General features: G+C 50.1%; 1 protein-coding gene across 5 annotated transcripts in view; it reads right to left on the reverse strand.

The window, feature by feature from the left end:
• SIK3 (SIK family kinase 3) overlaps positions 1–13,384 on the reverse strand; it is a 245,552-nt gene that overhangs the window by 8,176 nt on the left and 223,992 nt on the right. For 3 of the 5 annotated variants that reach the window (XM_067751116.1, XM_067751113.1, XM_067751112.1), the window contains 6 exons: positions 10,668–10,818; positions 9,813–9,938; positions 9,457–9,542; positions 8,906–9,015; positions 7,560–7,899; positions 6,128–7,002 (listed from right to left, as the gene is read on the reverse strand). In XM_067751116.1, the coding sequence (XP_067607217.1) occupies positions 6,128–7,002; positions 7,560–7,899; positions 8,906–9,015; positions 9,457–9,542; positions 9,813–9,938; positions 10,668–10,818 (1,688 nt within the window). The remainder of the gene's footprint in view (positions 1–6,127; positions 7,003–7,559; positions 7,900–8,905; positions 9,016–9,456; positions 9,543–9,812; positions 9,939–10,667; positions 10,819–13,384) is intronic. The other 2 variants (XM_067751115.1, XM_067751114.1) reach the window with 1 other exon arrangement.

A 13,384-nucleotide genomic window follows, 5' to 3' on the forward strand; every position in this document is an offset into this window, starting at 1 on the left:
CACAGGTGGGTAAAGGGCTTACTTGAGCTTGGTACTCTGTTATGAGCTCAGTAAAGACTCATACTCATTTCAGAGATGTTACTTCTGAGTGGATGGGGCACAATGAACCAGTTGACAAAAACAAACAAGAAAATGATTTTATCACAGAATCCTGCTTCCAGAATTATGGGGGCAATTTACCCATAGGAAAGTGAACAAGTGAGTCACTGAAACTTTAACTTCCAGGAAAGAAGCCTCTGGTTTAGGAGCGACAAATGGAAGTTAAAAACTAGACGAAAGGGAGCTCCCTGGCGGTCCAGTGGTTAAGACTCGGCGCTCTCATTGCTAGGTCCCAGGTTCAATCCCTGGTAGGGGAACCAAGATCCTAGAAGCCTCGAGGCACAGCCGAAAAAACCAAACCAAACCAAACCAAAATCAATCAAACAAACAGAAAAACTAGACGAAAAAGAAGTCTATTAAGGACTTCCCTGGTGGCACAGTGGTTAAGGATCCGCCTGCCAATGCAAGGGACACGGGTTGGAGCCCTGGTCCGGGAAGATCCCTCATGCCACGGAGCAACTGAGCCCGTGTGCCACAGCTACTGAGCCTGCGCTCTACAGCCCGCGAGCCACAACTACTGAGCCCACGTGCCACAGCTACTGAAGCCCGCGTGCCTAGAGCCCATGCTCCACAACAAGAGAAGCCACCGCAATGAGAAGCCCGCGCACCACAATGAAGAGTAGCCCCCGCTCACCGCAACCAGAGAAAGCCCGCGCGCAGCAAGAGAAAGCCCGCGCACAGCCAACAACAACAGCAACAAAAGCCTATTAATAGGAGTTGGGTAACAAACCAGGGCTCTGTCTGTTCAAATTTCAATATAACTCACAGGTCGAAGATCTGGAAGGGCTGGCATCTTTTGCTTGGCAGATATAACTTGGAAGGGGTAGAATGGGAGGCAAGGAGGCATAAAGAAAAGAATATGACTAGGAATTCGGGAAACTTGAAGTCAGGTTCCAACTCCATCACAAACAGTGTATGAACTTGAATAAGTCATTTAATCTCTCCTAACCTCAGTTTCCCAATCTGAAAAATGAGGGTTGTTTGGGGGCTCAAGAGCTAACACATGTGTAAGGGTCTTTAATAAACTGTAAAGGACTACACAAGAAAAGTATTTTTAGTAAGAATGTTGAGTCCTGCGTTTAGAAGTCCCCTGTGACACTCTATAGGTGAGACCCTCTGACCAGTTTGGCAGCTGCGGGGGCGGGGTGGGGGAATGCGGGCATGTGTGTAAACAGACCAAGCCCCTGGCCAAGGAACGGGAAATTCGGGCTCAAATCTTTGGCCTTCTTTATGCCAATTCAGCAGCTGGAGGAGCTACGGAGCTCACCACAGGATATACAAATAATGCGGAAAGAGGACTGCTGGGGGCAGAATTCTCGGGTATTTACCCAAGTAAACCTGAGACAGTACAGGAGGAAGGATGATCATCTGATCACGCAAGAGGAAAAATTACACAAACGGACCCAAGCGCAGCGCCCACCTACCCAGGGAACCTCGGGGCAGCTTGCACAACTCTCTGTTGAATCTGTCAATGTTGACTCATCCTTACTCATTTACTGGGTTTTAAGGGAAAATGAGAGAAATGACATGTGCACATCCCTCCTAAAGGTTCTGAGGGGTAAACCCTCCCAGTCTCTGTCATCATGTGACTCCTCTGTGAGGCCTGAAGTCCACCAATGCTGCGGAAGCTGAGTAGGCTCGGAGAAGAGGATGCAGTTTTCTTTGTGAGTTCAAGCTGGTAATCTCACTGTGTAAACTGGTTATGCTATCATAGTTATTTGCAAAGTAAAAAAAAAAAAAAATCAAGTGTATGTAATACTACAGAGGGAAGATAAACCTTACTTCTACTTCTGGAGTGGCAGACAGGAGATTACAGGCAGCATGGGGCATGTCTAGCCCTGAACCTTCTACACATTACAAAGAGACCTTTGGCATGCTGTCTGCTCAGCGCTCTGGCGGTGCCTGGCCCCGCGCTGATTGGTGGCATACGGCTGTAAAAGAAATAGGTAAGCATGGCCGCTGATACGATGGCATGTAATTTTCCTTGACTAACACCAGCAATCCCTGATAATCGACCCTTAAGAAATTTTAGGAAGATGCCAGTAGCTCTGCTCGTTATAATTATACCTCTTACAGCACTCATTACGTAGCGCTTCATTTAAGGCCATTTATGAGCTTGTCTCTCCCAACCCCCAGCCCCCAGCACGAACTCCCTGAGGGCAGGTTCTCCACCTTTTCATCCCTGCATTCCCCACTGGACCTAAAATACAGTCTTGTGTTGATCTAGTCATTCAATAAATTTCGCTGAATTTGCTCTATCACAGAAGTAACACATGAAGTGTTTGGGGGCCCGTGTGTAACTACACAGAGATGGAGGTCTCATCAGAGCAAGCAGCAGGCGTTGCCCCAACAAAGACATAAACAAGGACGGGCTGCACCCTCGTGCCTGCAGGGTGGTGGGCGGAGCACATCACAACCCTTTCTTGGCAGAAGGAAGGGCAAATTATCGGATGATTCTTTGGCGATTGTAAAACTGTGAGCTCTCATGTTTTTAAAAGAGTAGAATCACGTCAGGTTAAAGCAGGAAGAGATTGTGGAGCCTAGTTTCTCCTGTAAAAGGGATCATAAGACATACGCCCAAGGTGGTTGTGAACGCTAAATGAGTAACTGGCTGGAAAGCACCAAGCCCAGAGCAGACCAACTCTAAACAACACCTTCTCGGAGGGGGCACCCAGCTAACATCCCTCACGATGGGAGGAGCGGTTAGGTGTGGGGGTGGTCACAGCTTTAAGGTAAGGACAATGGGGGCGCTTCAGGATAAGAAGAAATTTTAAACACACATAGGTACATCCCCGGAGAGATTCTAACTCTAACTCTGGAGTGGCTTTGGGCTTCCCTGGTGTATTTTTTCTCTATTGCATTATTTTACTATACTGGATTCTAAACTCACAGGGTAATAAACTTGGGGCTTTATTTATTAAAGATAATTGTATATATGGTTCCAAAAGTCTCAAAATAGAAGTCGAAAGAGGTTAGAAAGAGGCAAGGTGAATAGTATTCAAGAAAAGGCATACGCCGTAGCTAAGTTAAAGAGTAAGTTGAGAGTAAACTGGGCAGAGACAGGAAGGATCATCTCTACCATACACTGGCAAGCAGGGCAGGAGCTAAGATTAGGGCTTCTAGCAAAGCTCGTATCAAAGGTCAGGAAAAGAAGATTTAAGAAAAAAGAGGGCTTTGGGGGGGAAGCCAAACTGATCATGAGGCAACAAGGACAGAGTAGTTTTGAGCTGAAACCTTTAGGGGTGTACTTATGGCTTGACTCTTCCAGAAACCACAAGAGATGCTTGCAAGGAATAATGGCGGCGATGGTGGCGGATGTAAGAAGTTAGGGGGAAGGAAGAGGCAGAAGTAACCGTAATCACTCAGCTTGGGGAAGAGGCGGGAGGGACTCGTCAAAAGAACCCTGACTGCGGGCTTCCCTGGTGGCACAGTGGTTGAGAGTCCGCCTGCCGATGCAGGGGACGCAGGTTCCTGCCCCGGTCCGGGAGGATCCCACGTGCCGCAGAGTGGCTGGGCCCGTGAGCCGTGGCCGCTGAGCCTGCGTGGCCGGGAGAGGCCACGGCAGTGAGAGGCCCGCGTACAGCAAAAAAAAAAGAATCCTGACTGCAGTTTCGGCCTGAAGCGAAGTGAACTGATTTAAAACTGCGGGGAGCGGCTGGAGCCAGATCATCCTCTGGATTTCAGGAAACCTTGGCCCTCACAGCTTCTACTAACTCCTTCACGTAGACTAGACTTCAGACCGACCAAGGCAGCTTGCTTCCCCCCAGAAACGTGCCTGAGACACTCCCACCCGCTGGCCTTTCCTCATGCTTCTCCCCTAAATCCAAACGGCAAAATCCTTTTCATCCACCAAGACCCAACTCAAATGTCACCTGCTGCGGGAAACCTGCCCCTGCTCTGACGGAGAACTGGTCTCTCCCTCCCCTGGTCTGCCACGGCACTTGGACCAGCCACGTCCTGCCTTCCTTCAGGCCCCAGACAGACCTGCAAGCCCGCTGAAAGGGGGTTCCTCTGACAATCAGGGGACACAGGCGAATTCAAGCCCCCTGGTCTTCCTGTACATAGGAGTCACACAGGAGGGAAAAGTGAAGGGAATTCAGAGAGAGTATTTTTGAAGAAAAATATTTCAAAAGGTTATTTTCACACGTGGCAATCCAGGGTGCGGGTGGGGAGTGTGCACTACTGTGTGCTCGCTCGCTCGTTCCCCGAGCCTTGCACACCCAGCGCGTGCTCAGCGAGGGTCTGCTGGCGTGAAGTGAGTAGCTCTCGGGTTCAGTGCTACTCCCGAGCTGTGGGCCCTGGGGGCAAATCACTTAATCTGTGCCTCAGGTGTCTCACTGGTAAAATGGGGACAGTAAGAGTTGTGAGGAATAGACAAATTCATATGTGAACAGCATCTGGTGTCTGGCACATGGAAAGCACTACGGAAGTGTCAGCTTTTCTCCTTTTCTGGTGAAAGCTGTCATTCGCACAGGAAGCTTTCCCACAGCATCCCTGATGCCGTCAAGCTGCCTCTGCTAGAACACTCCCAGCCACAGGAAGCTCCCAGGCTGCTGAGCAGCCTATTCTGGAAAGTTCTCAGGAAGGTCTTCCCCAGGGAACTGAAGTCTGCTGCAACTTCTATCCTGATCTTGGTTCTGCCCCATAATATGACCCCATACCTTTTCCGTCTGACAGGTACGACAGCTCTCCTGAGTTTCTTCCCCCGAGCCTAAACATCCCCAAGTCTGTCAGCCAATCCACATATGGCCTGGCTCCGGAACCTCCCACCATCCTACGTCTGCCTAAAAACACAGCAGCCGCAGGTGGACACGATACGTCTGACTGGTGCAGACCTCAAACCGGATGGCACCCATCTGCCCAAAAGCCCAGGATTTAACTGGAGTTTTATGGAACCACACCCCTGTCAGTGCTTAATGAGCACAACGTGAAGGCACCAGGTCCTCTGCAGGTAAACTGATTTAGAGCCAGGTCTTCCATCCTGCTCTGTGCCAGCTGACCCAATTCCCCCAGGAGTTGAGTTTTGTGTGCTGACTTTAAAAGGACAGGGCAGGAGAGGCAGGCAGCTTCAAGAAGGGGAGGATGGGGAGAAGTGCCCAGCTTCGGGGTTGTATATTTCATGGAGAAACGCGTTTTCAAGATCTGTGATGATGGGAGGGATGTCAGTCCAGATTTCGAGTAGGGTGAATGCCATGACACGAGTGGAACAATGTCTTCTGAGTATAAGTTACTGACAGTAATCCCAATCTCCTCCCAAATGAAAATGAATGTGCTCGCTAATTATACAGTGATACTAAATGAAATGGCATGGGGTCCCTTATGATGCTGTAATATTCTGTGTTTAGCTTATTAACAAAGTGATCAGAGTAATAATAATACCTCAAATTATTTACATCATACATTCAGATGATCCAGTGTGCCTCTCTCTCCCTCTCCCTCTCTCTGTGTCACACACACAAACATTACGCATAAACATAAATACATACGTGTATGTTTTAATCTTCACAAATACTCTGCAAAGGACCGTTATTCCTCCCGCCCTTTTTCACAGATGAGGAAATAAGAACCTGAGGTTTAAGTGACAAGGTCACTGCATTCGTAACACAGGCATGTCCAGGACTGAGGGGCCCTGACTGTTAGTTCAACACTACTTACACTAAATCCTGTTTCCTTAGCACCGGCTGGCTTTTATTCTACCGCAGAGGTTAAAGCCAGCTATTCTGATGACAGCCGAGAAATTCTGGGTTCTAAGGAACCACGGTACAAATATAGGAAACAGGTAATATACCTTACTGACTGTACTATCTGTATGTTAATTGTCTATCACTCTCTTTTAAGTTTCAAAACAGATCCCCTTCCCCACCAAATACCCACTTCCTACGTGCTTCTCCCCTAAACAGTGCTGCAGGGCTTCTCAGGAATTCTTTTTTTCTTAGGAACCCAGAGTACCAGCTGAAGAAAGGTAATACTGCTGAGCTAACTGAATGAGGGCAGACTGGCCCAGGACTGGCCTTTGCGGGGCTCTTACCTCGGCTGGACACCTTATTTCTATTGAACGCAGCAGCTGGCTGTCGGTACGGATGTATCCCCAACTCCTGCACATGACTCACGGTTCCTAGTAAAGATTCAGGGTCCCCGGGCCCGCCAGTACTCAAGAGCAGGGGGCCATCGTGGCAACCTTTGGTCAACGTGTTCACGTTCTTCCTGTCCGGAAAGCCGTCCTTGGCCCCCTCACATGAGCACTCCTCCTCCATGCTCTCCGAGTGCACGAGCGCCGGCTGGTGAGCGTAACCGTGGGTCGGGGTGGGTGAGGAAACCTGCGAGATACATTCTTGCGCCCTGATTTGCAGAAGATGCTGGGGGCTGGTGTGGTGGTGGTGATAAGAGTCAGCGTTTTGATACGGTAAAGCCTGGCGCTCTGTCATACTCTGTCCCCCGAGGCCGGGAGCCAGACTCCCTGCATCCCCCTGGTTCATATGCCTGAACAGTTCTTGGTACTCTTGCTGCTGCTGCTGTTGCTGCCGCTGCTGCCTTTTAATGAGCTGTGCAAACTCTGCTGGGGGCAGCCGAATGTCCGAGTGGCCGGTGAGCGAATGCCGGGGGGAGAGCAGTCCTTGGAGGATGTGGGGGACCTGCTGGTGTCGGGCGTAGTCCGGCGGCGTCGGGGACAGCAGGGCCTGCTGCAGCGCCGACGCGGTATAGTGCGGTGGCTGCTGATGTGCGCTGGGAGGGAAGGTGGGGAACTGGTCAAGTGGAGGGACTTTCAGGGCTTGGGTGGGAGGTAACCCCACTCCTGCTGAAGGGCTGTAGCTGCTGGGGGAACCCCGGGACTGGTCCGAAAACAGATGGGGGTGTAAATGCGCCTGGTCGTAGTTAGCAGGGGAGAACCGATTCACGTTCAAGCTGCAGACACAAAAGGGAATGAGTACCAGGCATCCATGTGACAAGTGTGCTAGACTCCCCAGGGGAACAGCTACCACGCTTCCTCAGTGGGGAGCCCCCGCTGGTACAGAGGACTGCGGTGGATGGGGCAGGGAAGATGGGGATGTATGCGTCATCCCCACCCATCCCCTCTGGTTGAAGGTAGCAATGTCACTTGAACTATTAAGATGTACCCATCTCTTAGAATATGGGTGACAGAGAAAGAAACAATCCTAAAAGAACAGACAAGGGGAAATGGCATTTTTACCAACTCCTCTAATTGGCCACTTTCTTCTTTGCACACATATAGTAAGGTAGCTTTGTCCTTGTCTTCCTCTGTCTCATTAGCATTTTGATCCTGGGTCAATATATAGGTTTCAAGTCCGTCCCAAACCCACCACCCCAATTTTAATAAGGCTGAAATGAGCACAGCCCAGTCAGAACCCTTCTCCTTTCCTCCTCCTCTCTCGCCCTGCTAAGGGGCTTCCTCCCACCTAGGTCACCTGGAGAGGCGGCTAGGTGACCCTGGGCCGGCTTACCTGTGGGCCTCCGCACTGTCGGCACTCAGCTGCTTGGACAAGGGCCGGTGCCCATAGCTGAAGGCGGCCATCAGGCTGGTCCGGTGCTGCATCTGAACCTGACTGGCGCTGGGGCTGATGGAGACGCCCCGGCCAGCAGAGCCTGCAGCTGTCCCGGGCATGCTGCTGAGCATGTCAACAGGCTCCTGGACCTGGATGGTCACCTGCTGTGACTGGGGAGGCTGCTGTAGGCCCAAGCAGGTTAGTGCCACGCTGGGAGGAGGGGAGCAGTTCTCAGGCTGCTGCTGGAAGACTGCACTGCGGGAGGGGAAGCCTTGAAACTGGGAGGGAGATGCAGCACCTGGAGAGAAAGGAACCTCAGAGTGACCAAATGCCCGGGTTACCAGCTGGCCGGAAGTCACGGGAGCCAGTGAGGACACCTAACCTGCATACCACCCAGAGCAGTGCTTCTCCAACGCCAGGATGCCGAAGGCTCCTCTAGAGGACTCGAGAAAACACAGGCTCTCCTGGGCCCGACCCGCGGAATGCCGATTCAGTAATTTGTAATTCCAGGAATTTGTCGTTCCAATAAGTTGCCCGAAAGCTGGTCTGTAGATTATTCTTTGAGGAGCTCTGATCCAGGGCAGTGCTTCTCAAACTCTAACGCACATGCAAACGGCCCGGGGATCTTGCTAAGATGTAGAGTCTGATTCAGCGGGTCTGCGATAAGATCTGAGATTCGACTCTTCCCACCGATGTTGTTCGTCGGGGACCCCACTTTGGGTAGGAAGGGCCTAGAGAGCAATTTGAACTCTCCAGGGGATCTACATTGGGTGGCGTTACTTAAGAGATCCTCAGTTTTTGGAATACTAAATGCTCAGAGTGCTGGTCTCTGAGGCCCACAGACTAGGGCACACTCATCTTCACCTTCATCTAAACGCCCACAAGCGAGGAGCCACGTGCCCAGTGGATCACCAAACCCAGGCATGACAGGAAGGAAGGTTCCGGTAGTCGCCTTTCATTGGGTAGAGTTGGAGGGGGTTTTATGAAAAATATTATTAACGGTCAACCTTTACTGAGACCTATTTTGTTCTGGAGACTATTTCAAGAATTTAACATATATATTTATTCAGTAAATAGTACTAGCATCCCTATTTCACCTTTGAGCAAGCTGAGGCGCCCAGAAGTTAACAAACTCGCCTGAGGTCTCACAGCTCAGGAGTTGGTAGAAGAAGTCAAACTAAGGCAGCCTCCCTTGAACACTACGTCACTCTGCCACCCGAATCGATCGAGGGCTTGAGGCACTCAGGCTAGGCCTCTCTTCTCCCTGCGGCACACCACGGTTCGGCATAAACCTCTGCACTCACCGTGAGGCTGGACCATGGCGCTGCTCATGGGGGGAGGGCTGTTACTGGGCGGTCTGAAGAGGTGGTTGCTGGCGTGGCTGGGGGGAGGGCTTGCAGGCTGGATCCTTAACCTTGAAAACAACAGAGCCAGATGAGCAAACGCGCTTCCGGAGGTGGCAGGGTGGCCTTGCAGTTAGTTTCCGCCATTTGACACACAGGCGGAAACTACTTCTTTGGTTTTTGATAAGACTCCAGGCTAGACAGACATGCACAGACCGCCCACCACAGTCTACTTAGAGCCGTCCACATCTTATTTCCCCAGACTTCCCAAGGGGGCAGAGGTCACTGTGGGCCTCGGTCTGGCCTCCTCTATTACTGGCGTCAGGTTACTTTGTTCACGGGGCTAAGAAAATGAAGCGGCACAGGGAGTTGGGGTTTTAGGGGGCCACGAAAATTGACACTGGCCTCCCTGCTTTTCAAGTGGGTTCTTCCAAGGTGAATGTTAGAGTCAGTCAGTATCGCCCATGAGAGTCAGGCCAACAGCTTAGGCATGAAACACCACGCTTCATTACCTCTGGAGCTGGTGGGTGAGGAGGGCGGGCTGATTCTCACACGCAGCCTGAAGGGGTGGAGAAGGCTGAGGAGGACAGATAGAATCCTACAACAAATGCGGGAAAGGAGAAAGAACACTCGTGAGCTTGAGGATTAATGAGAGCCGTTCTCAGGAAGGGAAGAAACTCTCTGTGACCAAGATTTATGCTATTGTTGTTCATCAAAAGGTTTGATTACCTTTACTCAAACATAGCAACCATGCATACAACTCAGCTCCTCTTTGCCCTGCGGGATCTCCTCCAAAGTTCACAGGCAAATCAGCCCGAAAGCAAACTCCAGAGAAGCTGGAGAAAAAGCAAAGAGGGAAGAGGCCTACTTGAATCTGTTGGTGGAGAATTTGATGGTGCTGCTCCTGCTGGTACAGCATGTGCTGCTGCTGGGTCTTCTCCAGGGCTCTTTCATCAATCTGCCCCCCGTACATCTTCTGCAGCTGCTCGCACTCCTGAAGGGAAAGCGGTTAATACAGATGGGATGCAGCCAGGCCCACGCCGCGCGGTGATGTCAGCAGATGCAGATCTGCCCCCAGGTCTCACGGGCAGAAGGAGCCACATAGAAGAACAGTGTCCTTGAGGAGCAACTAACCCATTTACGTAGGCATTTGTGTACGAAATACATTCATGCTCTGTCCTGGCAGAACAAAAGGAAAACACCAAGATGGCCTGCGTACAAGCAAAGGTTCCAGTGTGAAATCTGTGTACAAAGCACATGCCACTCGAAGCTTGGTCGTCAGGAAGGCAGAAAGGAAGCCAGCCCTTTATAAAGCCTGGAGGCGCACTTCCTTCCTCTGGGAGCACCATTCCATACCAGCTGGAGAGGATGCCAGGTGGTAAGAATGCAGAGCAGGCTCCAACAAGACCCAGTGCCCATAAATCATGAGAGGAATGCCAGGGTTGCTTCGAAGGACGTTCCCTGGGGCCTCCCACTGAAACACAAGCCCAGAAATTCCTCTCTAATGAACTACAGAGACAAGGGGAAAATTTAGTCCCTTCCTGGGGAAAGCTGGACATAACAAGAAGTAAGGAGAGTGTCAGGAAGCTATTTGCTTTGGAACCTCTAAAACTTCAGTGCTGCTGACATGAAGGGGGTAGAAAGTTTAACACCCGGGTCCTCCTGCAATAGCGGTCTCTGTTACCCACGCTTCTCCAGAGATGCCTGCCATCTCTTCCATTACCTGCTGCAACTGTTTGATGCTGCTGTTGTTGCCCATTTTTTCCAGGTGAGCTTTGAAGGCCTGGATGCTGGCAGCCCCATCAGAGAACCGGCGCACAGGGGAGAAACGCTCCGTAGGGAGGTGCAGGGTGTTGGAGTCCTTGTAGGTAGAGCTGAATACATGGGAAGAGAAGGTTAGGGGCCAGGACTCAGGGGTTTTGACCAAATCACCTAGGGACACTGCTCCAGATGAACACAAAGCTTGCTGGCTGCACGTGCAGCCCTGCACATTACGCCATCTCCACGTCATCTCCAGAGGCCAGTCGTTTCCCTAGCCTGCTTCCCTTCAGAGGCATCCAAGTGACCATCGTCCATTTCCACTTACCTTGAGTTGGCTTAACATTCAAGCCCGGTAAGGTCCTGGGATCAAATACATCCGGTTCTTACAAATACACTGGGTCAGAGAGAAGAGCTTCACAGTATCCCGCAGGCCCAGCTGTATAGGAACTCTTGCTTTTATAATCATGTCTCTATCTAGTGCCTTTAGAAACCTAGAACAAACCTACCCGTCTGACCCGAAGTTTTCCCTGAGCAGCATTCTCCGTATGACGGACCAGAGGGAAACTACAGTCAACTGTGGGGTCAAAGGTCTGGCCTGGAATTCACAGGTTTTGTGCTAGAAAACGGAGGGTGCAGGTTAAAGTGGGGAAAATGGGGACTTGTGATCCCCAGATGGAGACAGACCATTCTTAAGGAATGTGGGCCTCAAGATCCTGCACGTACCTGGTCAACGCAAATAAGGTTACCTGCCGTGAAAGTTAACTTCTCAGAGCAGTGGCACCCTCCCAACCTGCTAATGAAAGAGGAATCACGTGGATAACCTTCAAAATGACCCACTGCTCAATCAGAACACAGCCAGTGTCTTACGGAAAGAAAGAACAAGCTATCGATAAGGAATGCCTAAGACAGCATCAGAGTTAGAAGCTACCACCTGTACTTGTTACCTAATCAGAAAGAGATGTTTATGGGTTGAGGTAAGCAGATAAAAGGCTGCCAAGGCAGCATTCCAGCAGCTGATGGAAAGGATCAGGATTTCATGTCGAGGGCAGAGGTGACATCACACTGAGCCATGGGTGAAATGATGGACCACCTTGCCAGTCACTCCTTCTGGACTGAAGCAGAACCAAGGCTAAGGAAGAGGGTTAACAAGCGAGTTCAAACGCGGCAGACAGGGAGGGACTAGGAGGGTCTGGTGACTGTGCAGAGGGGTCAAGAGGGTTCTGGCAGCAGGTGAAAGCCCTTCACCCTCTCTTCTCTAACGATGGCTCCTGTTTCAGACTCTACCTGAAACTGAACAGGAGGGAGCTGATGAAACGAACACGAACATGTATCTGGTTCAGCAACACAAAAGACAAATGGTTTTGGCAGACGCACTCCAGAAACAGTGACCGTGAGAGCCGCTCTCAGGAGTATTTCCTCAATACTTCTTATTTCTGCTTCTACTTCAGGTGTTTGGAGTCAAAGCAAGCAAATACTATTGTCTCCTAAAATTTGATTCTTACACTTGCAATATATTCTGATAATGGACACATTTCTGATTCATTCAGAAAGTCATGTTCTTCAAGGAGTTAATATGGCCTGTCTGCACAAAACACATTCTCTCCCCTCAGAGCAATACTCCCAGGTCCGGGTATTTCATGGCTTTTCCAGAAGATCAGGTTGTGAACAGACTGACACCCCCGGCAGCCCAGCACAGCAGATTCAGTGGAACAGTTCTGATGCAGCTGCTCATTTTGGAAGCACTGATAGTATCAACTGTGTTTTATTTTTATTAGCAATCATGTTCAAACTCAGGACAGCCTCATGTTAGGCTGATATTCCCATTACACTCTTCAAACAGGGACTTGGCACCCCACCTAGATAAAATCCATCTGTGTCAGTTGTTTTTTGTTGTTGTTGTTAATTACACTTAAATTTTTTTTTTAATTTTAACTTACACACTCCCCTCATTGAGAAGGTCAGTCAGACCCATCTTCTGTCTCCATGTTGGACTTCATCTATGATACCCCAGAAGAATAGATAATATGTGATGTTCTTGAGTCACTTCCTCCAGCAAATGAAAGGAATTCAGTAATCTATTCAGGCTACCCATTTTCAGTGTTTTATAGCCTGGGAAAGTTTCTCTTTTCCCCTGAAGACTTACTTCAGCCTCTTGTGTTGCCATGTTTTTACAACCCCATTGAGACACGCTGAGGTTGCATAAATGCCCCACCGTACACAATCTGTCACTCATAAAACATTCATTCCAATTCGAACTGGCTTGACCATAGGAAACCCTCTACCAGGAGTGTTCACACAAAAACAGGCAGCAGACAGATTTCCAGCAGGCAAGGCCTTGACAATGACTAGGCAGGGTGGAGACCACACAAATGGAGCCGTGGGCCAATGTGGTCTTTCTTTAGTAACAGGTGTAAACAGGATATCAGGTCTGATAAAGGCAGACTAGGGAGATGCGCTGAGCTTCATGCTTCCCCCGTACGAACACATCCTGAGGAGCACCTGAATCAAACAGCGATTAAACCCAAAGGCCTGAAACTAGACAACAGACCCTGACATAGGATGAAAAATTAAGTGTGGGGCTATAAAGGAGGGGAAGATAGAAACAGGGAGAAACAAAGTAATAAAGGGTCTATTAGGTAACAGTGTAGAACTCAGTTATTGAGAAATCACAGAAAATGT

This window comes from Pseudorca crassidens, chromosome 9, assembly GCF_039906515.1.
Source record: "Pseudorca crassidens isolate mPseCra1 chromosome 9, mPseCra1.hap1, whole genome shotgun sequence".
NCBI classification, from domain to species: Eukaryota; Metazoa; Chordata; class Mammalia; order Artiodactyla; family Delphinidae; genus Pseudorca; species Pseudorca crassidens.